Source organism: Pezoporus occidentalis, unplaced genomic scaffold (genome assembly GCF_034315485.1).
Source record: "Pezoporus occidentalis ecotype Australia unplaced genomic scaffold, CSIRO_AGI_Poc_V1 ctg46, whole genome shotgun sequence".
NCBI classification, from domain to species: domain Eukaryota; kingdom Metazoa; phylum Chordata; class Aves; order Psittaciformes; family Psittacidae; genus Pezoporus; species Pezoporus occidentalis.
Window position 1 is genome coordinate 6,120,285 of NW_026915791.1, and position 27,440 is coordinate 6,147,724.

General features: G+C 55.0%; 1 protein-coding gene across 2 annotated transcripts; it reads right to left on the reverse strand.

The window, feature by feature from the left end:
* CHST1 (carbohydrate sulfotransferase 1) lies at positions 1-8,678 on the reverse strand. 2 transcript variants are annotated; one of them, XM_062635783.1, is made up of 2 exons: positions 8,460-8,678; positions 1-1,989 (listed from the first exon to the last, which is right to left on the reverse strand). In XM_062635783.1, the coding sequence occupies exon 2, from the start codon at positions 1,943-1,945 to the stop codon at positions 686-688; it is 1,260 nt and encodes a 419-aa protein (XP_062491767.1). In that variant the 5' UTR covers positions 1,946-1,989; positions 8,460-8,678; the 3' UTR covers positions 1-685. The 2 variants fall into 2 exon arrangements, with proteins under 2 accessions (XP_062491767.1, XP_062491768.1); XM_062635784.1 differs by lacking the exon at positions 8,460-8,678 and adding an exon at positions 8,162-8,414.
* Positions 8,679-27,440: the final 18,762 nt, after the last annotated feature.

Here is a 27,440-nt window from a genome sequence, read left to right on the forward strand (position 1 = left end):
TCAGTTTTATTGCACTTTTTATTTACAGAAAACACAGAAATAAAGCATTAAATGTGTTGGGCTTTTACCAAACCACCCAATCACTTCGGTTTTTCCCTTTTCTTGTTTTCCTTTCATGATTTTTTTTTTTTGGCACAAAGAACTATCACAGGTGTTACCAAACCACCATGTACGAGCAGCTGACCCACTGCCCAGCCCAGTAACAGGACATTATCGCACTGAGATCAAAACCGAGGAGGTTGTTGCGCGTTCAGCTTCCAGTCTAACCTGCTCATTGTGGGGCGAGGGGAGTTATTCTGGAGGGGATGACACCATTCATAAATTATATTTACCTCTTACATTGTAAAAGTAAACAGTGCAAAAGTACAGTACCCCAGGTACCCTTCGGTTTGGAAAGCTTGAAGGTTGCTTTATACGCTTTGTATGTTTTGTAAACATTATAACCCATCCACAGTTCTATAGCTCTTGCTTGGAGAGACCCGACTCCTCTTGCATCCCAAACGTATTATTGAGGGGCGGCAATCGCTTCCCTCGGCCTCAGCTGCTGAGATTCCTGCTCAAGGTTTAGTGCAAATCTTGGAGAGGAGAAAAGAGAGAAAGAGGGGAAGGGGGGAACCGAAACGAACCAAAATAAGGCAACAGTTAGAAAGAGTCCGTATCAAAACCGGGCCCCCCCGGGGCTGCCTTAGGAGAAGGGCAGGAAGTCTCTCTCCTCCACCAGGCTGATGGAGAGGTTCTTCAGCTCCTCCTCGGAGGCGGCGGTTCTGTAGCCGAGCTGCGCCAGCACGTGCTGGCAGGCGTGCTGCGTGAACGCCACGATCTCGTAGGACAGCCGGAACCGCCACTTCTCCGCCGTCGCCGCCGAGTTGCGCACGGTCCCGTACTTGTGTTTGGAGGAGGACCTGTCCCCCCGGGTGTTGTTCTGTATCCAGCGCTCCACGTTGCTGTCCATGGGGATGCCCAGGAAATCGTAGATCTCCTCAGTCTTTTTCATAGGGTTCCTAGCCAGGTCTTCGTACCGCACCAGCATGTACTTGCCCTTGAGCCACGGTGGCCGGTTGAGGCCGGTGGACACGGAGTTCCAGAAGTCCTCGCACACCGTGGTGAGCTGCGTCACGTCCAGGTTGTACGGCTTCCTGCCGGTGCCGTCCCAGATCCTCCACAGCCGGTACGTGTCCCGGAAGGTCTCGCTCCGGGATGCCAGGATGCCGCGGGGATCCCTCACCAATTGGATAACCTTCAGGTTGAGCCGCGGGTCCTCCACCAGCGCCCGGAGATCGCTGACCTCGGGCACCCGCACGGTTTTGATGGCCACGTGCCCGTGCTCTCTGCAGGACTCAGTGGCCAGCGTCAGGTTCAAGGTCCCGCACTTCTTCACGCAGTCTCCTTCCTCGAGGTGGAGATCGATGGCACCCAGGGACTCGCAGACGGGTGGCGAGCACAGGGCCTTGCTGGCTCCCCTGCGGAAGAGGCGGTCAGTGGTGTGGTTGACAGGCTGGGGTTTGATGTAGTTCTCCAAGAAGTAGAGGTCGCAGTCGTACAAGCTCCTCAGCAGGTCTCGGCTGGCCCCCAGCATCACCCGCCTGTCCGTCGTGCTCTTGCTCTGGGTCAGCTTTGGGATCAGGGTGTACTGGACGTGGTAGAGGGGCTCAAATAAATAGAAGACATCGAAGTGCTGGTTAAAGAGCTGCCCAACGAAGGAGGAGCCACTGCGGGTGGTGGCGAGGATGAGGACGTGCGTCTTCCTGGACAGGTTGTAGGAGAAAGTGGGGCTCTCGTCACACAGCCGCTCGGCAGCATCAGTGTCCTGGCTCAGGCTGCAGTTCACGGGGTTGGGGATGGGGCAGCTGTGGAAGGACTTGGCCGTGAAGGTCCGGATTGCTGTGTATTGGATCGCAATGGATGCCAAGGCTAGTAGGAGGACAGCCTTCCAGGAACATTGCATGGCTGGTCACCTTCATGGAGCTTCTTCACAGGTCGTTTTGGTGTCTGCAACCCAATAGAGAAGTCACGGATTGAGCAAGGAGCGACAAGGAGGACGCAAGTATTCTACTGGTGGGGGTATCAACAAACAAACCGTGCTCCCAATGCATGTACATCAGCCATCACCATCCCTGTGGCCCAAGCAGGCAGACGTTACAGCCTGGTGGCCACACAGTCTATGTATCTCCGTCCAGCTGCAAACCCTCCTCCCCAGCTGCCTTGTGAGTCACTTGTCACCCCTTCAGCCAGTGCCTTCAATAGCCAGTGCAGGAGCCGTGGCAAGGAAAGGGCAGGGGATGGTGCCAAGCACTGTCTGGAGAGGCTTGTCTCCATCCAGAAAGTCTAGCTGGCAAGACAAGGCATGGCCCTTCCATGGCCAGCAACCTCCTGCTTCGGTGATGGCTCTCCTAGAGCTGCAGACCTCTTTGCTTAAGGTCCACCAGCCAGGCCAGCTCAATCTGCCAGCCTCTGGGGATGAGGAGCACACAGAGCTGTGTCCTACCTGCCAGCCCAGTGTGCCTCCAGCACTGTAGTACTGGTCAAATCCTGCTCAGCTCTGGGATTCAGGCCCCCTCTATTCTGAGCATCAGAGAGGGGAAAGCAATACTGCAAAGGAGGAAGCACAAGAAACTGCATCCCTGCATCCTCAATTGGCAACAGTGCAGCGGCAGGAGACTATGGCACTGGAGATGGGTGCAGGGAAGAGCAGGGCTGTAGCTGCACAGGCCAACTTCGGTGGTGCTAACCCCTGCCTTGCTACTGCCCATGTGTGGGCAAGGGTGGGGGAAGCTGAGCGTGATGCTTGGATGGGGTGCTCAGGGGTGGCTGAGTGAGGAGCACCCACCGTGCCTGGGCAGCTGCGACATTGCTGTGGTGGTGCCTCAACATCTTCCCCCATTCACTGACCAAATAACACTCACAGACTGCCCTGCGGCTCCACAAAGAACAGGACTTCATGTGATACTGCTCCCTAAGGCCAGTGGGGCTGGAGGGGCAGGAGATGGCATCCCAGAAACCAAGGGTCAGACCCAAATATCTCCCTTTCCACCCAACACAGCCCTTCCTTCCCACAGCATCATCACCACCATTCTTTGTCTTCCTCACTCCTCTCATGCTGTGTGTCCCCAGCCAGCTTGTTGTTCCCATCCAACTGAAACAGGGGAAGTTCAGGTTAGATACAAGGAAGAAATTCTTCCCTGTGAGGGTGCTGAGGTGCTGGCACAGGGTGCCCAGAGAAGCTGTGGCTGCCCCATCCCTGGCAGTGTTCAAGGCCAGGTTAGATGAGGCTTAGAGCAAGCTGCTCTAGTGGAAGGTGTTCCTGCCCGTGGCAGGGGGGCTGGAACTGGATGATCTTAAGGTCCTTGCCAACCCAAGCCAGTGTGTGATTCTATCCCAACATTCTCCCCCTCCCTGGAGGGACCCTGTCCCGCAGTGAGTGATGCCAGGAGAGCTGCTCGGCCCTGCAGGTGAGCCAAAACCCTTCCCTTTATTTCTTTTCAACTATGATTTTTATTATTTCCCAGCAGCTCAGTGCAGGCAGGAGGCTGCAGAAGCCACCAGCTCCAGAGACCTCTTGCTGGGAGTGGGGTTTAGAGCAGAACACCAGCGTGTGGACTCCAGCACAGATGCTGCAGGAAACCTCTGCTGCCCATCACCGTACACCAAGAGCCATGCCTCAGACCTGTGACAATGCTTTGAACAAGGGTTGCTTTGTCCCAGGCTGCTGCCTGCCAGGGATGTGGCATCTGGTTGCAGATGCTTGGCTATTGCTGCTCCTGGTTTGGGTTACCCACCCTGGAGAGGGCAGACCTGGGCTGCCCCTTGAATCAAGTGTTTTTCCAGGCCTTCTAAGCCAGAGCAGGGCAGGAGGGTCCCTGCTGGCATCTCCTGGCCCAGGTGGCTCCTGTATGCTACACCAAGGTGGGAGCTGCAGTGGGAACGCTTTCCTGCTCTCTAGTGCTGGCCAGCCACACTGCATCCTTCACAGAGCCTCGGTTTCCTCTCCTGGCTGCGCTGCTGATGGATGCTGGAGCAGATGCGACTCGGATTGTCCCAGGATGAGGTGAAACCTGCTGCCAGCAAAAGGTAACCAGAGCCCCGGTGACTCCACATCCCAGTTCCTGCTGGATCACTGGATGAGAGACTTTCAGCCTTTCCCCCCGCCCGGACCCGCTCCCCTTTGCAATGCGGAAGAAACGAGGCACTGATTCACCTCCTTGGCAGAGCAGGTACAAAACTACAGCCCGGCTTCAGCCTCACCCTTCGCCTGTGCCCTGCCTGTCTGCGCTGCAGCCGGGGAGGGTCTGGGGAGGCGGCTTCCTGATGTCTCATCCGTGGCCTTTAGACCCAGCCAGAGCCAGCCCTCAGCCCCCAGCCGCCTCTCCTGCCTCCTCCCACCACTGCCTGTCCCCAAGGGGCTGCAGTTCCCACTCAGCCCAGCCCTGGGCTCGAGAGGCAGTGGTGATGGTGCTCATGAGGGGTTCCTGGGGCGTCCGTTCAACTCATGCTCCCCATTGCTCATCTGATGGACACAGCCAGGCTGGTGCGAAACACACAGAAGGAGCTGTCTATGGCTTGGAGCAGGCAACACGCTGCAGGAGGATGTCTCCTATGCACACATGGAGCAGGATAGCCACTTGATCTCCCGTCCCTGCCCAGAGGAACCTTGCTCTTACATTTCAGGCACTGATACCAGGGCAGCAGTCCAGAGCAGCAGCTCTGTGATGCTGTACCCGAGAGTCCTGTGTGAGGCACGTACAGGTTTGGCTCCTCAGCCCCAGATCGTGGGATGCTGTGGCCATGGGAATCTTCCGAAAGGCTGGCCTCACAGATGTTTCTGTGTTGTAAAGTGTTCCCAGCTGAAATCGCCCCTGCTCTGCCTTCAGCTCAGCTCCACCAAAGACGATGAGCAAATAGAGCCTGAGGGTGGGAGCTGAGGCCAGCAGGTCCCCCCAGGCTGCGGAATGGTGAGCCGGGGTGGGGGAGAAGCACCGCAAGGGTCTGTGAGAAGGAACACGGGCTCTTTCTGCGCTGTGCTGGGGTCACTATTGCCCCTTCCCTGACCCTAACCCCCTCCCCTCTGGTCACAGCATGCCAGACTGTGCTCCACTGCCTCCCAGCATCTCTGCCGGCTGCCCGCAGTCACATCAGGACCAGGCTGTCCACAAGGGATGCACGGCATCCAGCCCCTGGCCCCGAGCACTGCAGGAGGCCAGCTAGAGCCTGGCACGGGGACAGGAGCATTGTCTGTGGGAAGAGGAAGGTGCTGAGCCTTTCCTCTCCCTCCTGCCCCACTTCCCACACCCTTGAGCTCGGAGGAAGGGAGAGGATGCGCACAGGCAGTGCAGGCTCCCCCACCGCACACAAACGGGTGCATAATCACCTGCCTTCCTCCTCCCCTGATCCCAAGCACCGCTCCGGGGAGGACGAGAAAGCGAGAAGCCAGAGACAGCCCAGGAGCACCAGGGAGATGGGAGGCGATGAATTAAGCTGAATGGCATCCGTGAGTCACCGGCGCAGGGAGCAGCGAGTGGCCGGCCGGCCGGCCGCAGCGCAGCAGAGGCCCGGGAGGAGGTGCTGAGCCGTGGGCTCCTGTTGTGGGGATGGTCTTCCCAGGTTTGATGGGAATGACCTGCTTTTAGAGCCGCGGCGCTGGCAGCCGAGCTCCGGTGCTGCCGGGCAGGATGGGTTCGGCAGTGCTGCTGCAGGGATCAGCACATCTCCCCTCCGAAAGCAGCCCGTGCCACACAGGGCAGTGCCTTATAGCATCCCATCCTCCGGGGGCTCCCGTAGCATCTCCACGCACTCCATTGCCCTGCCTCCTGCCCCAAGCCTCCCTTGCAGGTTCCCTTGCTGCTCCCTGAGGTGTTTGGGCAGCTCAGGGGTGACAGCAGCTTTAGGCAGGGGACCTCGCAGTGACTGGCACTGTCACTGCTGTTCCCAAGGCTCTCCCACAGGGCAGTCAAACCCTGTTCTTTCCAGGTGCCTTCCAGGCTGTCCCCCTCTCTCAGCAGCTCCCCTGAAGTTGTGCCCTTGCCTGGGCTCATCCTGGGCTCCCTTGCCAGCAGCAGGGAAACCCCTCCTCACTTCCCCATGGCAGGGAAGAAGGGAAAAGGGAGTGGAAGAAGGTCTGAGGGTCTGTGCAATGCAGGTGCCTGCACCAGCCCTGCCGCTAGAGTGATGGGCTGGAGGAGCGCTTGTGCCCCACAAGCCCTTCCCTGGGGTCTGCCCGATGCTGGTCCAGCTACTGGCACCCTCTACCCCAAAACCGATTCCCGCCAGCGAGGCTGTTTCCATGGAAACGGCAGAGTGACTCAGGACTTTGGGACCAGCTGGGAAACACAATTGTGAGCAGCAAACACCCGAGAAGTGCCGGGATCTCAGTGCCAGGATGATGGGTGGATGAGTGCAGGGACCAGGCAGGGCTGCCCACCCGCACGCTTGGGCACACTCACACCAGCTCAGAGGAGCACATGGGCACACCCTGCACAAGGCAAAGCTCACCCCAGGAGTTGCAAGGCAAAGCCCCTCTCTGACACAAGTGCATCTGCACAAGGCATCACTGCAGCACGCTTGCTGGGGATCGCATCCCAGAACGTACCTTATCCCGCCCGGACACATGCAGAGTCACCCGCAGAGCTCCCAGCACCAACTTCAGCTCTGCAGCCCTGTCCTCTACTACTCAGCAAGCAACACCCCTGGGTGCCCTGCCCAGGACACAGCAGCTTGCCAAAGGGGTGGTCAGGGAGGAGGGAGCTGCAGCCATCACCCTGCGGTGCCCCTGCCCACCCAGCCTGGCTCCTGTGGCCCCGCTCTCCCACCTCTGTCCTGGCATGGAAATTGGGTTGCAAAACACCTCTTGTCCAGGGAGCCACTGGCACGGGCCCTGCTGCTTCCCAGCATCCTCCCACTGAGCAAAGAGTTTATGTTGTAAAACAACACGTTGTGGCCACTGAGGTGAGAAAGACGGGCCCCTGGTGCAGTTTAAAGATGAGCATCCTGCTCGGTCACAATGGCTTAGACACGCTGGCGGCTCTGTGAAGAGCACAGACACCAAGCACATCAGTGGGCCACCTCCCTGGGCATGCTGCACCCACTGCTCCACAGGGAAAGAGACACTGCTGAGCAAAGCAGCACTGAGCAGCCCCCCTTTCTCCTCACCACAGGCACTACCTGATACTGGGTACTGTAACAGACGCGTGAGCAAGGCTGCTCTCTGTCCAAAAGCATCCCCCCTAGGCCCGCCAGCATGAACTCCTGATGGGATGGGAATGAGCCTTCAGCCTTGCCTCCTTTTCAGCCATAGAGCACTACAGCTTCCCCACGGTCACAGCTCCAAAAGCCATGTGGGGACTGACACCCAGCACCTTCCTCAGGTGAGCACCCAGTGGAGGCGCTCCGTGCCCTCAGACCCACTCTGCTCTTATGGGCATCACCTCCCCAGGCACTTTTCTAACGGTAAGGTGCAGGACTCCAGTGCTCCAAACCCACCCGAGGTATTCCCCCGGTCCCCAAGCTCTGTCCTCTCATCCCCTCTACATCTCAGGGGGACCGAGAGACCCTTTAGAGATCCTTTGCCACCAGATTACCACATGCTTTGACCAGCGCTTAAATCATCACAGAGCTTTCAGTGGGGTTTCAGTTTGCTCCTGCTGGCACTCAGCATACACATTTCGAGTTAATTAATCACTATCAAGTAACGCCAACCCCTGCCAGAGTTTTCTTATCTCAACATCCACCTGTGCCTGTTTATCCCTCATCTGCCGAACCGCATCTGTCTCTTCCCGAGGACGCAAACGCCTGGCTAAACCCGGTACAATTATTCTGTGCTTTCCACCTTCCCCTGAGCCATCCACCGGGCTGTTTGTGCGTGCTGCTCCCTCCCGGAGCACTCCCTGCCAGGAGCTGCGGGCTCTTTGGGGATGAACGCTCCCATTCACCAGCTCCAAACCCCTTCGGTCGCGCCAGGAACACGAACCTTGAAGCGCGCAGCTCTCCCGTGGGGCCACCCCATGCCACGGCGAGGTCCCCTCGCCAGCCTGCGTCCTCCCGGCAGGTTTAAACCAGAGCGCTCTCGGCTCTGACAGCAAACGCTGGGGCATTTGCTCCGCCGGATGGCGCGGCTCACACGACCGGGCAGAGCATCTGGGCTCCGCGGTGGCACCGGGGACTTACTCACTTGTTCCAGGCGGCAGCTCCTCACACAACAACAGCCCAAGTTTCGCCGCAGCTCGTTCCCCGGCTCAGGCAGCGCTGGACCGGGGGCTGGGGGCAGGCAGAGCCGCACACCCCGCACGGGGGGGGGGGTCCCGCCGCAGCCGGCGCTGGGGACCCGCGGGGGGAAAAGTCCCCTCCGCGCTGCGGGGACCTCTCGCTGCGCTCGAAGTCGGTGGCGAGGAAGGGTTACGGGAGAGCCCCGCACGCCGCCATCTGCGCCCCCCGCCCTCGTCCCGTCCCCCCCCCACACCGCCCCTTACCTGGCGGAGCGCCGCGGCGGGCTCCCCCCCGCATCCCCGACGGGCCCCGCCGCGGCTGCTGGGGCGGGGGACGCGGAGCCCGGCCGGGCCCCGGGGGCTGCTGCGCTGGAGCTCAGCGGGCAGCGGCGCGGGGGCTCATCCCTGCGTGGCCGAGCGCAGCCTGCCCTGCCCTGCCCTGCCCGTGCGGGCAGCAGCCGCGCGGGGCCGCCTCTCCACGCCCCTCCGGCGGCGAGGGGAGGGGAGAGAAGGGGAGGGGAAGGAGAGGAGAGGATGGGAGGGAAAGGAAAGGAGAGCAAGGGAGGGGGGATGCGGCCGCTCCTCCGCCCTCCTCCGGGCCCCCGGCAGCGCGCAGAGGCACAGAGGAGCCTCCGCGCTGCCCGCACCGCCCCAGCCCCGCCGCGGGGCTCCGCCGAGCAGGAAACTCGCTGTTTCCTTTCCCCCCTCCTCACGGGCGGTGTGTGCCCCCACGCCGCGGGATGGGGGAGCGGGCCGTGGCGCTGGGGTGCAGGCACCCCTCAGGGTCGGTAGCGGTGTGCGTGTTTCCCTGTTGAAGCCTTTGCTCAGCAGCAGCAGGAAACAACTGCATAGTTCTCCATGGGCAGGAATCCTGCGCTGCCACGGCCCGAGGACCAAACCCATCCCGGGGGGGACCGGGAGGGAGGAGGGAAGGTGCACGCTGACTCCCTGGGAAGGTGGGATGGGGCAGAGGGATGGAAACAAGGGAGAGCGGCAGGGCTGTTGCGGCGGCTGGGGTCTGGTTCCTCCCAGTTTCTGCTTCTGTTCGACCCCTCGAAACGGATCGGACGTTTGCTTTCGGCAGCTTCAAATGTCTCCTTTTGCCCAGCACTTGCCAGCCAAGCTGTGCTTTTAGCACTTTAACTGCCCCTCTGCTGAAATGGCAGCTACTGACAAGAGCCGGCTAATGATTCTGGAGTCACTACAAGGGATATTCACTTTTATATCCCTGATGTACTTCGTGTATGTTTAGTGCTGCCTGGGCATCATAAGGAATCACAGAAGCTTTCTTCTTAAAGCCATGTGAGCAACACCCAGCTCCTGACAACCCCCAGAGCTGCCTCCCCAGCTCTGGGATCTCCAAACCTTCACCTCTGACTCCAGGATTTATAGGGTCATGGTTCCAGGGTGTTCAGCAGCGCTTTGGAACAACTCGGCAGCAAGTGGGCTACGAGAACCAGCACAGCCCAGGTCCCTGTGCTGCAATTGGATCAGGAGAAGAATAATTCCCTGGGAACAGTGGCCTTGCCTGCACTCCTCAAGGCCTGCCAGGCTGTGACAGCGAGTTCAGGGCTAGGAGAGTGACTTTAAATCTCGGGAAGCACAACAGCAGATTGTCACGTTTGATGCTGAGCAGTTTGGACTTGCTTTTGCTGTTTTAGGAGTACCCAGATCTTGCGTGTCCAAAAATACCAGTATTTCTCAAGTCTTTTACAATCCCCTGACAGCCCTGGCCCCCTTCATCTTATTTTAGGAAACTTTGTGGGGATTTTATATTTATAAACAGTTGGTGCTTAAATATTATTTCCCTCACCATAGCAACAGCTCCCCATCGTAGCATTTGCTATACGGTGCGATTGCATTGGTGTATCCCTGTTTGGAGTGAGAAAGCCCTGATACTGCCCTCTCTTGTGCTCATTTTCTTGCACATTGTGGAGCACGAGGACCGGGGCTCCTGCTTGCCGTGAGGTAGGGGAAGAGCTGGTCTTGCTGGAAATGGCTGGGATTTCTCTCACCAGTGCTCCTCAGGTGCTGTGTCCCCCCAAGCCATCCTCTTCCATAGACACAAGCTGCTGATTCATCTGCCATAGCTCCTCAGCAGCCCTGAGTGCCACCTGCACGCAGCATACAGCCCTTGGGCAGCTCCAAGGGTCTGTGATGTGCTCCTGATGTGTGTTTGTACTTACTCAGCACCTCCAATGAGCCGTGGGGAGGAGCTGGGAGTGGGAATCCAACTGGCCCATGGCCACGGCTGGGCTCTGCTCCCACTAGGGGCCAAGGTGCTGGAAGTGCAGGAATGGCAGGGTTTCAAAGAGTTTGGCCATGCAGGGCATAAAGCAGGCCAGGGATTAGTGCCAGGAGGAAATCAAGGGGCTCACAGTAAGAATATGAGAGCAGATGGGCACCTGCGTGCTTTCCAAAGAGTGAGGGTTTGTTCCTCTCTTACACATCAGCTCAGAAACAGTCTGAGCACTGAGACACCCACAAATACTGCAAAAACCCAGGGTGCCCCACAACTTGGAGCAATCCTGGAGCTACCTGGACACTGACCTCCAGGTTGTCCCCTTGCACATGGGACTGGCACAAGTGCGTGGAGAACTGGGGGAAGAGCTGAACACCAAACGGCTTCCGAACACCACTGGATGCAATGGATGTGCATTGAGTGTCTGCACTGGGTGCAATGGATGTGCATCGAGTGTCTGCACTCAGTGGTGATGTAAATGGGGATGTTGAACCCAGGGCAGTCAAGGTAACACGGCTCTAGAGGCTGCCTCATGCAAAGGAAAGAAATTTGAGAGAACCATGTAAGAAATAAAGCAGATCTGAAGGACAAACAGATGCAGAAAGCAGGGTTAAAGGCCTAAAGGATGCTTCTAATGATTTCAGCTGAACACAATCACATTTTCTGGTGCTCCCTGGTATTTTAAGCGTTAATCTAGAGAGATGGTCATGGTTTGAAACTTCACATATTACAGCTCTGCATCTCTGAGTGGTGAGTATTAACATACTAATGAGGCCCTGTGGTGGGTGTTTGTGGTCAGTTTGCCTGTCAGAGGGAAGGGCTGCTGTGGCTGTACCTCACCCTCATCAAGCAAACTTGCCTCTGTTTAAAAGGCACTGCTTTTCCCTGCGTGGCTCCAGGCAGGAGAGCAGGGAGGCTGCTGGTGACTTGGGAAGTCAGAAAAGCTCACCTTTTAAACCTGTCACCTGAGCCCAAACGCAGTTTGAAAGCACCCAATTTCCAGGCTCTCCAGCAACAGATTTCTGCAAAGGTTTTGTGTTTTCTCCTCTTGAGTTATGGTTCCCAAAATCTACCTTAACAACATAATCTGTTTGGGGATATGTGTAATCAAATACCAGTGTGGCTGTTAAGGTGAGGTGAAGGTTACTGTTCTAATCACTCAAAATGCAAAGTTATGATTCTCACAGTAACCCCGCCACGTTACACCCACCGAAACGCCGATAACATAAAGAGCAATGTATTGAGGCAGACTAATCGGAAATATTATTTGTGTTCTTAAGTATGGCATTTGGAGAGCCGGTGTCATACTGTAGTGTTTGCAAACCCACCTGCACACTACGGTTTTCCTGCTGGAGGAGAGCTCCCCTGCCGGCATGCAGCTCCAGCTGGCTCCCAATGGAGATGGAGGTCCCTTTCCCACCTGGATGAGACTTCCCATGCTGCAAAGAAGTGCTGAGATGACACAAACTTTGCTGCTGCACAGGCCGCGTATGGATGGAGAGGTTTGCTGCTCGCTGGCAGCAGCTTGGCCAGGGAAGGGGCACTGCAGCAGGATGGAAGTGCTGAAGCAGGGGCTGTTGCTGCCTCTCCCCTGCCCCATGCCTCCCATTGCAGGGCTGTGGGGTGCAAGCCTCCTCATGAGCAGTTTCTAAAGCCTGCCAGAGCCTGATGATGCACGGAGCTGGTGGGGGGGTTACTGAATCATTGCTAAGCCCTGAGATTTCTCATGGAGTGACTTTTGATACCTTGATCTTAAGGGACAGATCTTAAGGGATATTTTGGGGCACCTGACTTTCAAAAGTGTCCCTTCTCACTGGCCTTCACCTCGAAGCTTTAACAAAAGACTTAAGACTTGACGTCCTTCTGTAGTTCAGAAGCAGTGATAAACAGCTCATGCTATAATCCCTTCTCTTGAGGAGCTTATAAACTCTGTGTGTGTAGGGCTGTTCATGTAGCCAAGGATGTGTTTATTTACCCCAGCCTTTTACTCCCCCTTCCTTTTTGTTTTCTCTTCCAACAAGCCACAAGTCTATTAGCACTTTATATAAAGGAAATGAATGAAGACAAAAGCAACCATCCCAATGTTACTGTTTGATATCCTTACAGCATCCTAGCTACAGAGCAGTTTTAAATTGCTCTGGCAGGAAAGTAAACACCATCAACCCTCCATTTGTAAAACCCCACACTTTAAGTGCCAAATAGTCTTTGTGATAGTTGTGATGTGCCAATAGTCTGTGCAGCCTTGCCCCTGGGGGTGACAGGTTACTGCCTCATATCATTCCTGCACTGGGAATGCAGCAGGGTACAGGCACACCTTCCTCTTGGGAGAGATGCTATCACTGCTGGTGGTGAGTTGTTCCAGAGCTTGATGCACCTGACGGTGAAACGTGCCCTTATTTCTAGTCTGGAGACGTCGAGTTTTGGCTTCCAGCCACTGGATTGCATTATGTCTTTGCCTATTAGATTAAAGAGCTATCTACTATCTGAACTATTTCTCCTGTGTAGGTATTAATAGACCATGATCAAGGCACCTCTTAACCTTCTCTCTGAGAAGTTAAATAGACTAAACTTCTTTATCTCTCATGATGAACTGGGGGGTTCTGGGCTTTTCATCATTCCTGCCTGTCTCTCCAGCCTGCCCAATGTCTGTTTGGAAACACATTCCACAAGCACAGAGAGCATCCCAGATGCTAAGGATCCTATTGAGGTTGAGCACACTTATCTAGCCCTCCATACCCCCCCCCCCACCGTTGTCACCAACATGGGCTGATGGCCCTCTTAGCATCCCATCTTACTTCTGAGGAACCTCCTAGGAAAAGGTCAAACCTTACAGACTCTGCTATTCCTAGCACAGAAAATAACATCAATAGGACACATTGCATTTCTCCCCCAGCCATGGCCATCCCTCCATGGCCTGTTTCCACCTCCCTTAAGGTGAGGTCAACAGGAAAATCACCTGCTGATGAAGACCTAAAGCCAGTATCAAAAGCCCTATTGGGCTTTCACATATAATTGTATTTTTGGTTTCTCCTCTAAAAGTGTACATCAGGCTCCATGGTACTAAACATGCCCCATAAATCACACTGTGTCCAAGTCAACACTTTCATGAGGCCTTTATCTTTCATAGTCCCATTTCTTGGGAGTTCAAAATACAGTAATAATTTTAACACCAATTCTGGTATTTTCTAATAAAAAATCATCTATGTATTGTGAATTTACAGGGGGTTGGGTGGGTATTTATTGAGATTCCATGTTTCACTGCACTGAAAAAGGGGGGTGTGTGAAAACCAGAGATTAGAAGTGTGGTTAAACAGCAGTTTGTCTTCGGAGCATCCCCGCTCTCCCCTGACCAGCCCTGTGCTGCTGCCTCCCTGCCAGGATCCCAAGCTGGCTGAGACAGGAAAACCCTCAGGAAACTACTTCTCAGGGTTGGGTGGTGGCATCAGGTACGGGGTTGCTTTGATCCCATAATGAATGTGTCCTGGGTTCAGCTGTAACAGTTCTTTTTCTCCCTCTTAGTAGCTATTGCAGTGCTAATGGCAGGGTCATCAGAGCCAGCCATGTGTGCCACCTTCCTGCTGTGCTAGGATAAGGTGTTCTGCATCCATACACAAACTTCTGCAAGCGGCTGAAGAGTGGGACATCTTAACCATGGTGTAAGATAGCAAGCTCTTGTAGAAGGGGAAGGTGACTTTATTATACAGCATCCCTAAGCAAGTTGGTTTTACCCATTCATGCTCTCCTATGTACAAACTCCAAGATGCATTTCAGGATCTCTGTTACCCAAAGGACACAGGATGCTGCTGGTCATTGGGTCTTCCCTGTCATTCCTCCATTCCTATTGCTGGGCAGTGATGAACTGGTTTTTGGACTGATCTGGTCTGTCTGTACAGAGTTGTCTTTTGCAACTACGATACTGCTGCGTTAACAGAAAGTAGCAGCACTCTGGTGCCTTCTGCTAGCACAGTGCCTGTGCTAGGGCTTATCAGACCTGGGCTTGGTGGTGCTTAGCTTTACTAACTGGAAATGCAGCCTTACGATTATGAATACAGCCCTTCTTTTACCCCTCGTCCTGGTGTCCCTCCGGTGCATGCACACATAAGCTTGTGTTTGTTTGTCCAGTATTTATATCAGTCTTAATATTTCCATTAAAAGCCTTTGCAAGGGCTAAGAAGGAGAACAACTTGCCTCCTGCTAGTCCTGGGTACCAAGTGTCCTGTATGTAGCGGGAAATGAGAACCCCTCCTTGCTAACTGCCCAAGGCTGGGGTGCTGGGCACAGAGGATTAGGTTCTGCTGGACCTTAAAGCAGGTCTGTCTCCATACCCTGGGGTTTTGAGTCAATTAGTTTCCTATTCTGGAGAAAGAAGGATGTAAGGTGTTAAAGTTTGTGTGGTGCTGGTTGTTCTCACTGTTACTTGCAATGCTTTGGGGTTTTTGTAAGCTGCTCTGAGGCTGGTGTGTAGCCCTGGTCACCACATCAGATAGGGATCTATCAGATCTGATAGAACCTTGGGAGGAACCAGCCACTCCCCAGGGAAGATGGGGAGGCTGCTGGGTGCTGTTTGCAATGCTTGAGACAAGAGAAATTCCAGCTGGAGCGCTGTAGTTCTGTCCTGAGATAGCTGTGCTCCTGCCCCAACTCACACAATGGTGTGGGGCATGGCTGCCAAAGGAACATGATGGAACAGGGTGCTGGCATGGGAAGGGGCTCCCTGCCTGGGGCAGGAGGCAATGGGACCGCATCCCCAGCCCTGGCCTAAAGAGGCTGTGGTGGAGGGCCCAGGGCAGTGATGCTCTTGGCCATCCCATAACCATGCCTCTACTGGAGAGCCAGTCGTGACCCACACCACAGGCACGCACAGTGCCTGCTCTGCCTTCCTAGCCCCTTTGATGTGGGTCTCAGGCTTCTGTGGAGCCTTGAAATTACCTCTCCTTAAGTCCCTGGGGAAGTAGGAGGGATCAGTGCAGTCTCATTTCATCCTAACCTTTCACAAAGCCTCTGAGGGAGGCTGCATGCTCCAGGATGCACGTGAGTCAGTGCCATTCACACTGCCCTGAGTGTCTCTCTGTCTCTCTAAGGACAGAAGGGTCCCTATCCATCCCCAAGGACACCCTGCCTCCCCCGGCAGCTGCTTTGAGGGTGCAGAACACTGTGCCCTGAAGCCCCACGCGGTGAGCCCTGGTGGGTACCAACCCGTGCGCCCTCCCCAGACCACTTTGGCACCCACAAGACTGGAAAGAGCTGCCCACCGGCAGGCATGCACCTCTGCTTGCAGCGCACAGAGCCACCCAGGGAGGGAAGGGGCTGAGCCTGCACCCCACCAGGTCTGTGCTGGCAAAGGTGGGGAGCTGCTGCTTCACCCTGCCCGGAACCCCAACCCCACCAAACTGCCCATGTGGTTGGCAGAAGCCTCCTGGCTCCAGGGCTGGGAGGAGGACAGGTCTCACCATCTGACAGATCACACAGCCAGGTCACCACGGAAGTGGTTCTTCCTTATACATCCCTTGGGTGCTGTGGGGCAGGAGGGACTGGAAAGCTTTGCTTCCCGCACCCTGCCAGCCCTTGCAGGGCTCAGACCAGCCCAGCTGCAGGTACCGGCTGTGATTGCCGGATGCCTTGGGGCCGGTTTCCCCGGGGCAGCCGTCCTTCCTTCCTGTTCCGCGTGTTTACCGGTGGCTGCAGGAGCTGCTGAGGGACAGGCAGGGCTGGAATCTTGCCACGGCCAGGCTGGGATCCGGTCAGCTCCGTCTCAAGGAGCGGAGAGCACAGGGAGCATCCAGCAGGCTCTGTGAGGAGCACTGGGGTGGTGGTGGCCGTGCTGAGCATCGCCCCGAGGGTTGCACAAGAAAGCCAGGTCTGGGGAGCAGGGGGAGATGCTGTGCCGGGGTGGTGGGGCTGGCAGGGAAGGGGGTAAGAGGACAACTGCAGAGGCTCCAGGGGCTCACGCTGCGTGCCTCATCCTCCTGCAGCTCCGGGCTGCGTTACAAACCAGCCTTGTCATGGGGGCCGGGGAGGTCGGGGCTGCCCGCGGCCAGGCATGGGGTGTGCAGCACCCACCGCCCTCAATGCCGCCTGTGTCCCTGCCTCCACCATCACCGACAATGAGCCCTTTCAGCGAGCCGGGGCTGGTCCTGCTGCAGGCACAGGCAGCAGCAGGCTGCAGGCAGCACGCTCAGGGGTGCCAGGAGTCAGCAAACCTGGGGGCAGCTCCCACCCCAGCCGTGCAGCGCCCTCCGCTCCCGGGCATGCAGGTTGCTCAGCATCCATGGGCTTCCCCACAAACCAGGCCTGGAGATGAGGTCAGGGCTTCGGCTTAGATGCCAACAGGGAGTCCTAGATAGGAAAATGGGGGCCATGTGAGAGCTGGGGGTGGGCACCAGGCACTCAGAGGCCACAGCACACCAAGGCATGAAGGATGGGGTGCACTGTGGTGTTTGCAGCAGGCTTCCTGCTTGGGTACCTGTGGCTATTGCTGTCAGTGTGTAAGCCCCAAAATCCAAATCCCAGATTAGCTCTATGATACAGGGTCAGTAGGTACCTTCCAAGGTCACCCGGCTCCCCGAGCCCTCCTCCTGCTGCCCCTGCCCCTGCTCAGGGCTTCTCCATGCTGTTGGCTGTGGCTCTTCAGCCTCCAGCACTGCCTTCTCTGATAACAATGCTAAAGGAGAACAGGGGAGCCGCTTTTATCCCCATGGGACGCCTCTTCTGCTGAGCCTGCATGTCAGTGCTGCATCTCCTCCAGGCACAATGCTGGAGCTGATCCGCAGGCTGCTGATGCAGCATGGGGACAGGAGCAGACAGGGACGCTGGCAATGAGAAGTTTGTGCCTTGTCCCTACAGCACCAGCAACACGTCTCAGGGCTGTCTCAGGGTCTGATCCTTCCCTGGAGACCATGGTTAGATGTCAGGTGATGGAGCCAGAACAAGACAGGGTCATAGATGGAGGAGGAGGCATCATCTGGGGCACAGGGGGGTCTCACTGCTCCCAGTCAGGCTGTGGGAGACTTCTGCATAGAGAAGGGTCTTAAACCCTACATCAGGACACCAGTGGGACTCAATGCTGGAGGTCTTGAGCCCCTTTGAAGACCCACATGTTTCAGGCTCTGGCTCTAACCTTGTTCTTCTCCTGCTGTCCCAGGCTGCTGTCAAGCTCCTTGCTTGGCACCTTCTGGTTTGATTTTGGTGGGCCACTTGCTTTTTCCACTTGTTCTTTTGTTGTGCCTGCTTTAGAGCTGTATTGATTTCTGTCTTTACGTGACTTCCACAAAAGCTGCTCTCTGCTCCCAGCTGGGGATGCTGCTTTTCGCCATCCCTTTACTTTCCTTTGAAACCACTCGCCCCGCTAACCCCTGCAAGCAAGAAGACACCTCAAAGCTCCACGTATGGATAGATGAAAGGGCTGGATGTAGTCCCCAGTGTAAAGTACAGCAGCTCTGGGTCTGCCGTAGTTTAAACAGCCTCCTCTGACCTGGCTCCTCCTCATCTACAATCCGCCTTCTCCCTAGAACTGGAAGCAACTTGGTGGCAGCAGAGGGGGTATATTTGGGGGATATTTCCCAAGGAGAGCACTAGATGCTGTCTCATTTCACTATGGCTTTCACCTGCCCACATGCTTCTCTGGGACCTGGAGATCCTTCCTGCAACCTGATGGGAAGGGAATTGGAGATCACCATGATGCTTATAGAATCAGGGTTCTGCTGATCTCCCATAGCTTTTGGGGAGGCAGAGGAGATCTTGCAGGGATTTCAGCCCTCAGTGGGGATGAACTGTAGCCACAGCCATGGCCAGATGAGGAGGTGGACCTGGGAAGCTGCCCTGCTCTGCAAAGGATCACGGCTGTAGCTCCCAAAGGAAAGGAAAAACACAGATACCTGGCTGGACCCAGCTGGAGATGCTGGTGCTGTGGGAAAGCACATGGATTGCCCTGTGCCCACTGGAAACTGGTCCCCAGTTCAGGCTCCCCTGAAGCAGGAGCCCCCTGAAGCCCTGGGGTTGGCAGATGTGGAGGTTCACTGCTTTCTGCCTGAGCTGGGGCAGCCTGGGCTGCCGGATGTGGGGTTGCATCCAATACACACAGGAGCCATCTGCTCCTGCACGGTGCCACTTACCCCTGCTGCCTGCTCCGCTCTTCCCTTTCCCCCCTGCGCTGCCTGCTCCAGCCACACTCCGAGCAGAGACAAGCCAGGCACATCAAAAACTTACTGCAAAACTAATTTGTCATCCATAAAGAAGGGGGAAAAGACTTTAGTGCACTTTCTGCTGGTTTATTCACCTCCTCCAGCAGAGGATGTGTTCCTCCTGTCCCTGCTGAAAGAGCTCCAACTCACTGTCATCATGGTTGGAGTATGGTGCTGGTGGGATGAGAGGGGGTCCCCCAGGCAGGCACTAAGGGGGAAGTCTGGGAGGTGTGTGAAGGACACCTTGCATACACACCATGAGTAGGGTAAGGCATGGAGGAGAGGGGCTGGCACTAGAGTCTGGTTCTGGCTCTGAGAGGAGAGCTTCAAAGAAGATGCTGCCACCATCATGAGCATGGGCAGAGTTTAGCCCCTTGCAGCTTGGGAAAGGTCTGGAGCCACCCCTGAAGCGTGGAGGGGGGACAGCAGGTAGGGTCATAGGAAAAGTCATCTGGAAGAGGGACCTCAGGAGGTCTCAAGTCTTAACCTCCTGCACAAAGCAGGGTCAGCCACATGGATGCTCAGGGCTTTATCCAGTCAGGCCTTGCAACACAGCAGGAGTAGAGGATGCCACAACATCTGTGGGGTCTTTCTCCTCAAGTAGTGCCACCAGGCCCAGTGCCCAGGACTGTGAACTCTGTGGGGAAGCTGTTTCTCCACTTGCAAGGGAAAGGGTAGGGTGAGACATGGGAAGGTACAACTCCTGGTTGGCATGGTGGCTGTGTTTCATGTCTTGTTTGGGAGCAGGGGTGGAAGGATGGGGGGGGTCTCTAGGGCTGCAGGTTGAAGCTGAGAGCACAGTTTCAGGTCGGGCATGTCCTTGGCATGGCTGAGGCAATCGGTGGGCAATCTGTGCTGCTGCAGAGCCCCACCAGTGTCCTGGGGCACTGTATCCAGCCTGGGGTGGTTGCCAGAACACAGGCTGGAAAGCTGGTGTGTGAATACACTAAAAGAGCTTCGTGTCTGGTTTGGATGGATGGAGATAGGATGCTAATAGCCAAGGGAGGAGGGATAAGAGGGATGAAGCTGGAGAGAAAGGGGTGAAAGTGTGTGGGAGGCTGCCTGGCAATCCCCAGTGTGAGGCTGCAGAATGGTCCCTGGGAAGGAAGTGGAAAGCTTTTACATCAGCCTGGACAAAATGCCTGTGGGAACGAAGCTGCCCGGGAGCTGTGTGCCACAGGGGGTGTACATGGCACGGCCTTTCCCCAGGCTGGTGTGGGCAGAGCAGCAGCGAGGACCAAGGGCTGGGTGACATCTCCACAGGACTCCACTCTTCATGTGATGCTGGTGACCTCGGAGCTAAGCTGCAGCCAGGACATGCTGGCTGAGCAGCAGGAGCTGAGGGGTCTGTCCCAGGAGGGAGCTGCTCAGAGGGGACATGGGGAACCGATCTGTTGGGATGTGCCATGGGGGTGGCAGAACTCCCCTCATGGCTCCATTCAACTGTGGTGAGTGATAACATCCTGCATCGATGGACAGGGTTGAGTCACCCCAAAATCGTAGAATCCCAGAATGGGTTGGGTTGGGAAGGACCTTAAGATCATCCAGTTCCAGCCCCCTGCCACAGGGACATCTTCCACTGGACCATGTTGCTCCAAGCTCCGTCCAACCTGGCCTTGAACACTGCCAGGGATGGAGCATTCCCTGCATCATCTGAGAGCTAAACCTGTTCATCCTTTCCTGCTCTTCCAAACCAGCAGGACCCACAAACAGGAACCTGCAGGGCCTGATCACCACTTAGCCCTCTGGTCATTGCATGCTTCTCCAAAAACAGGGTCATTTAAAGCTCTAGATCAGCCTTGGCCTCTGAATATCTGCTGATATCTACACAGTCAGCATGTAGGTGCATATTTAATATTAGCATGCAGAAATGCAGCAATTCAAGACAAACTAAGGGTGCTTTATACTAACTATATATTAGCCCAAAGTAACTTGTATTTTGCATAGCTATGTACTGAGTATGGGGTAAGGCATTTAAATTTGTAGCATTTATTATCACCAACTCACACTAAACCATATATTTATCAGATTGTTATATATAATATACCACAAGAAGCTGGGATTCTTTGCCTTCCAACATCTTTTTTTTTCCCCCTAATTAACATGTCTGTGATACCAGGTCGGTGTGGGTTAGGTCCTTCGGGGCTCCGAAATAGCAATGCCACCTCTTCCCCCACAGGCACATCCCTGCCTCAGGGCTGGCACAGGAGGTGTTACTGTGTAAATCCCGGAGGTGGAAGTATTGGGATTTCCCTGCTGTCATTTTCATGCTGGATCAGTCAGAGTAAAGGCTTGGAAGTATTTCTTTACCATACTCACGTGTTTGCCCACTTCTCCCCCAGGAGCACACGTCCACCAATACGAGGGAGCAGCAGGGCTAGAGCTGCTCAGGAGAGTCTGGCAGAGGGAAAGAGAGCTTGGTGAGTGGGGCTGTGGGCTCTGAAGGGCGTCTCCAGCACTGGCCTTGTTGCAGGATAAAGCTTTGCCCTGGGCAGGGTTTGCAGGGAGCAGCACTGGGAATGCAGGCAGGCTGAGCCCTTGTGCCCCTGGGGCTGCAGGGATGCTGCAGGCAAAGCCTCTGCCTCAAGGAGTGGAAACAGTGCAAAAGTGGGAGGGAAACTCAAGAGAATCCCAGAGTAACGAATAGGCTTCAGCCTCAGGAGCACTGTGGTCCTAAGCAAAACCATTCGAGCAATGGGCAAACCCCAATCCCATCCTCTCCCTCATGCTTGTGCCTCCGCGCTGGGCTGCTGGGCACTGCAATCCTCACCCCTGCCCCTGGGCAAAGACAGGGTACCACACTCCCTCCCAGCACCTTATAACCCATACTGCAGCCAGCCAGCCAGGACATGGCAACAAGGATGGATTTAGCTGCCTCTGGTCCAGCATGGTGCTATTCAGATTGTCTCAGATTCCATCCCAAGGGTCCCAGGTGGTGCCCAAGGTGCCAGGCAGCTCCGCAGACCTTGTCAGCCTTTGCAGAGTTTGAATCAGCAAAGCTCCAGCCCTGCAGAGCCCAAGGTGTGAACGCATCTGGGATTCAGCAGAGAAACTGCTTTGTCCCAGCTGCTTCCCTTGACTGCTGTGTGGAGAAGTGAAGGATAATGCGTTCAGGCAGTCGGTGATGGATGGCAGGGTGAGCCTGGAGATGAGGAGACAGATGGTGCCACTTGTGGGAGGAGAGGGAGGGAGGCTGAAGGGCAGGGGCAGCCCATGGTCACTGGAGCTGTGCAGAATGGACCCTCTGCATTGCAGCAGGGTCCTGGAGGCTGGAGGTGTGGGGCAAAGACATGGTTGTGGGTGGGAGGAGGTAGAGAGGTGGAGTTGTTTAGGTTCAGTTGCCTTTCGCATGTTCCAGCTCATCCCTGTCCTGAGGGGCAGGATAGGGTGGAAGAGGAAAAAATATCACTGAGCTGTGCCCACTTCCCCAGGGAAATAGGCTGCCATGGGTCATCATTGCCACATTTGTCATCCCAAGGTTAGCTTCATCACCATCCAGCACCACTGCTGATAGAGGCAGGAGGAAATCCCAGAGGAGAGCATGACACATCAGTTCTCTGCACAGACCCCGTGTCTGTGCCTCCATACTCCCTGCAGGAATGATGGCATCTGGGTCCAGCAACACTTGGGAGCAGTAGGAATATCCAAGGGGATGCTTAGATCCCATTCCCAGCATCTTCTCACTGGAAATATGGGAGACAACAGGGGGTTAGGCTCTGCCCTAAAGCACTGAACTGCTCCGTCAGCCCCATCACCAGCTCTAGAGAGCAACGTCCTGCCATGGAGAAGCCTTCTCCCTGGGGTACAGAAGCATCAGCTTAGAGGGAGGAGAAAGAGGGAAGAGGTGGGGACCTGAAACTCCTTTGCAATTACAGCCTGTCCTGGGAGGCCGGGGAGAGGTGCTGTTTGCTCCCATATAGCACACCTTTAGATGTGCTTAGTGCTTACAGCATGAGTAGGGGGTTGCTTTTATTTTGATGGGCAAAAGAAGTGCAAAGGAGCAGCGTCTCCCCAGAGCATCAGTCAGCTCCTGAGCCTGAGAGCTCTCCCTTTCCTGCAGGGTTACAAATCAGTCAGTGCTTGTCAGGTGCAGAGGCAGACAGTGAGTCCATTACTGTCCACAGGGCACCTGCTGTTCCTGTCATTTCTAACCAGCTCCATCAGAGGAGTGAGTGGGAGAGACTCATTTCTGCAGTAATCCCTGTTTCCCAACAGCAGAGACAAATGCTGGCTGTATCCTAAAAAATAGCAGGGGAAAAAAATAACATGTTCTAGCTAAATGACTGTGCTACATCTCCAAGCAGCTCCCTTCTCAGCCATAGGGCATCTGTGGAAGGACAGGGGTCACCCAGAATGTGCCCAAACCCACCCAAGAGCCAAATGCTGTCCTCTCCATTTAGATAAGGGAGTTTGTTGGAACGTGGAGTTTCAAGCATGGTCCTGCTCTAGAGAGTCACAGCTGAGGTTTTGGTCCAGCAAAGCAGGGAGAGGCAGCCCCTGGGGCTCTTGGATTAGACACAAATCCCCTTGAGAGGGAAAGTGGGGCAGGCTCTGCTCACTAAGAGGTTAACTTGGCTCCTTGTTTAGTCAGAGCAGAAGGAAATACCGGGCCCCGACTCCCACCCTTCCCTTTGATTTGTCGTGATTGCTGCAGGCGCTTGCTTCTCTCTGCAAGGGCTGGATTCAGAGCCCCCAAAAGCTGCTGGTTGTTTGCAAGGCAAGATCCTGGACTAGGGGGAGAGGCAGTTTGGGGATGGGCCCCTTCCTTCAGCAGGGCAGCTGTGGTGCAGGAGTCCCGTTCCTGTGAGCAGTCAGGGCATCCTTCCCCACCTGGCTCCCATTATCTTGCTCCTCTCTCCCCGTAAGGCCCATCAAAGCCAAAGCATCAACTTGTTGTGCACATTAGCCCTACCAGCTTTGCCTGTGGGCTGCAGCAGCAGCTCTCCAGGGCTCCCCATCAAGAGCACCTCGTGTTGCTACCTGCCCTGAAAAGCCCTGTGGTGTATCCAGGTCTCCCTCTGTCCTGAGAAGCAGAGGCACCATGAAGGTCAGAACTAAAATAACTTGTTTCCATCTCTACTTCCAGCAGTGAATGTACAGGCTGGGGAAGGGGAAAGCCCTCCTTCCCTGGGCTGATGGAAAGGGATCTCTCCTATTCCCCTAGATCCATGGAAAAGTTAGGCAAAGAGCTTCTCTGCCGAGTAGCATTGATAACTTTGCAGCCTGGGAGCTGTGCGTTTTTCCCTCATGCCCATGGCAGGGGATTGGAACTGAATGATCTTAAGGCCCTTTCCAACCCAAACCACTCTGATTCTTTGCCACAGCTGCCCTCAACCTGACCAGTTCCAACCTGCTGCATCTTTCCATGCTGCAGGTTGTGGCTGCATGGGAGCTTTGGGGTTCACCTGCCCAAGCCCTGAGCACCATGCATCCATCCATCCATCCATCCATCCATCCATCCATCCATCCATCCATCCATCCATCCATCCTTCCACTGTCAGGTCTTGCTGTGTGTACTCTGGGGGGGGGGGGGGGGGGTGCAGCCATCCGAGCATTGTTGGTTTATTTTGCAGGCGACGATGATAATTTTCTGCCTGCTGCACACTCTTTAATTAACAGCTCAGAGGATGTGGGGTGAGAGGCGTAATGAGCGCTCTGTTTGCATATCAAAAGGCAGCATCATTAATATCCCCCTGCTCACAAGGGCTCTCCGAAAGCAGGGATGGTGCTGGGGGCTGAAAGCCCTGGTAGGTGTATGAAGCCCAACCCTCCTGCTCCAAAGCAGCAAGCAGAAGGGTTTTGCCATGGGGTGTGTGTAACAGGGCAGTTTCTATGCAAAGGGGGTGCTCAGTGAGGATTTGGGGTTAAATTGCCCAAATCCAGCACCATCGGAGGCTGTTCTGCAGCAGCTCCTCTTCTGCCAGAGAGGAGTTGTCCCCAGCCGACCCCTCTCTGGCCAGTGCCAGTGGCCCTGGGAGGCTGCACTGAAGTGACTGATTGTTCAGATAAAGCTTATCCTGTTACCCAGGCTGTTTGTCACCGTACGGCATTTGCACAGAGAAGTCCCTGCAGATCTCCCTTTGGCCATGCTCAGCCAGCAGGATTAAATGTTCCTTTGCTTCTGTCTCCTGCATGGAGGAAATCAGCTACCCGGGTGATGGTTTACTCCTACACATGCACTCCTCTTTCTTGCTTTAACTTCTAATTAAATACAAACACTTCCCAAGGGATGGGGAGATGGCACGTTGGCATCCTTGGCTCTCCTTGTATGCTTATGGGGAGCCTGTCCTTGCCAGGCTCCTGAGGCTTTTTGTTAGCAGGAGGCTTGTTTTGGGTAAGGACCAAACAAGTCCTTAACCCATTCACTTACATTCAGGCAGAGAGTATGAGCAGGCAGGTCCAGGTAGGACTGGTCTGGGAGGTTCTTGGCTTCCCTGCTGCAGAGCTGGGGGAAGGCTCTGTGGCCTTTGCAAAGTCCTAGGATGAGGTCCATGTGATTGCCAAGATTTCTTCTGCTTTGCTCCCAATTTCAGCTTCTCCTGCTTCTGCACAGGTCTGTGTGCGTCACCTCACCTTGGTGGCCTCAAGGAGATGAGGATTTGCAGCCCTGGGGAAGGGGCTGAAGGCTTTCTAGAGCCTGATTTTTCTCCCCTGTCATCCTCCCAGTTAGGGCATGTCGCACACTGATAGGTACTGTAAGGGGCTGCATGCAGCTGAACAGCAGGGATGCTAAAAGACCAGGGGTGGAAAATGAGTTGGTAGAGGTGTAGCAAACACCCATCTCTCTTCCTCCCTGTGCAGCCTCACTTGGAAATGCTTTTGGAGGAAATAACCACATCTAAACAGAAATACATGCATTCCCTGAGCTGCCTGCCTCCCCTGTCACTGCCTGGCTCAGCAGCAGGCATCTCTGTCTGAGCCTGTCCATGGCCAGGAGAAGGATGGGGTAGGCTTTGTGGGGTACAGAAGCTCTGGTTTGGTAGCAGAGCACATTACCAAAGGGACTTGTGCCCCCCACGTTCTTTATCCATGCTGCCAGTCAACAGGATAACCTGATTTCTGTGCTCTGCCTCGCAAATGTTCTACGAAGGCCAACCAAGCACATGTATGCTTGTCAGGCATGTTGCAGGGCAAACTTCCTATGAGATTCCTCTAAGCCAGTTAGAGGTGGAACAACACAATGATCAAATTAAGGGCACAATTAAGATTAAATGGATAGGCCTGAATGTTCAAGTGCCAAGTGAACGCAGCAGGAAATCACATCAAACACTGAGGCTGATGAAAGGATGACATGGTGCTCATCTTCCTTGCACTGTGAGAGTTGAAGGAAGAGCTGACTCACTTTCAGATGGGGCTCCAGCCAGCATCATGCAGGGATGGAGCCAGGGAAGGAGCTGTGAGACATGCAGGCCCCTAGGATCAAGCATCTGCTGCTAAGGGCAATTCCTGGCACTAGTCCTCCACCTCCTTGAAGCTGAAACTGTTCAGGATGGGGTGGCATGGAGATGCCACCAGACCATTTGCCTCTTGGATTTGGCTGCTGAAAGGATATGCAGAAGAGTAAACGTAGGTTTAAATGGGTGTAAGTTTGAGGAGCTGTTGACTGGTGCCACCAAACACTTTCTTGGATTGACAGGTCTTTACAAGGTGTTGTGTATGGACATCATGCACTTGAATTTTAGCCTTTTCATCCTGTCTGGCGCGCCAGATATGTGCTCCCTGATGCACTGCCTTCCTCATTTGGCTGGGATCAGAGCACAAAGTCCATGTAAACAAACTTCCCTGTCATCCCAGAAGATCTTGCTTCCTTCTCTAAAGGGATTCTTGTATTTGTTTTGTTTCTTCAACAACGTTGCTCAGTCCGTAGCTCCTTTTCTTGGGAAGGAAAGGAGCTGCTGCCCATATACCACCGCAGGAGGGATGTATAACTCACACAAGGGCCCGTGGTAGTTTATGATTCGCAGCATGCATTGCTTTGTTGAGCAGATGTCTGGGAGGAGGAGGCAGCCAGGGGCTTCCTTCACTTGCATAGCAAGGTCTTGGTGCACCTTCTGTTTTGGAAATCACTTTTCTGAGGAGCATTTGGCAACTTGTTTGTGCAGCAGGAGGAAGGATTAACCATGAGCATCACTGGCATGACAGGGACTCTCAACATTCAAACTCAAAAGGAGAAGCTGTTACAGTACGTGTCCAATGCAGGTGCTGGGTGCTCCTTAGTCCTGTCCCCATCCTTCCCTGTTTCTTACCTCTGCTGCTTTGGTGCCCCATTTCCTTTCCCATGAGGGTCAGGGACAGCCAGTTGTGCCCATCAATATTGTTGGTGTGGCATTAGGTGGGAGAAGAGGCTCTTTCCCCAGGCAGAGGGCAAACAGTGCTCAGGGTGGCTGGTGCAGAAGTGCTCTTTGGGGAGAAATCCTGGCCATCCTTGTTGGGGTTTTTTGCCAGAAGAGTTTAATTGGGTTTCCTCAGGGAGAAGCATTTCCACCTAATCCAGCTCTTAATTAATCCCGTGCACCCCAAAGAGGCTCTGCAACCACTTGTAAATTAAATATGAAAAGCATTATTTATCTAGGAATAGCAGCCTAATGGCTGCAGCTCTGACATTTATAGTTGCTAATGATGATGGATCTAGGAGAGAGAAGTTGGGAAGGGAGTAGAGGGCAAGTTTTCTCCTCTTTCAAAGATAGAGACGCAGATGTATGAGGGCCATGGGCCTGGGGCACAAGTGGGCTCTTTCTTCCTTTGATTAAAGATGAATGTGAAAGGAGCACTGGGAGGCTGGAGGAGTATAATCATGGTGTAATAACCTGGGAATATACTCCT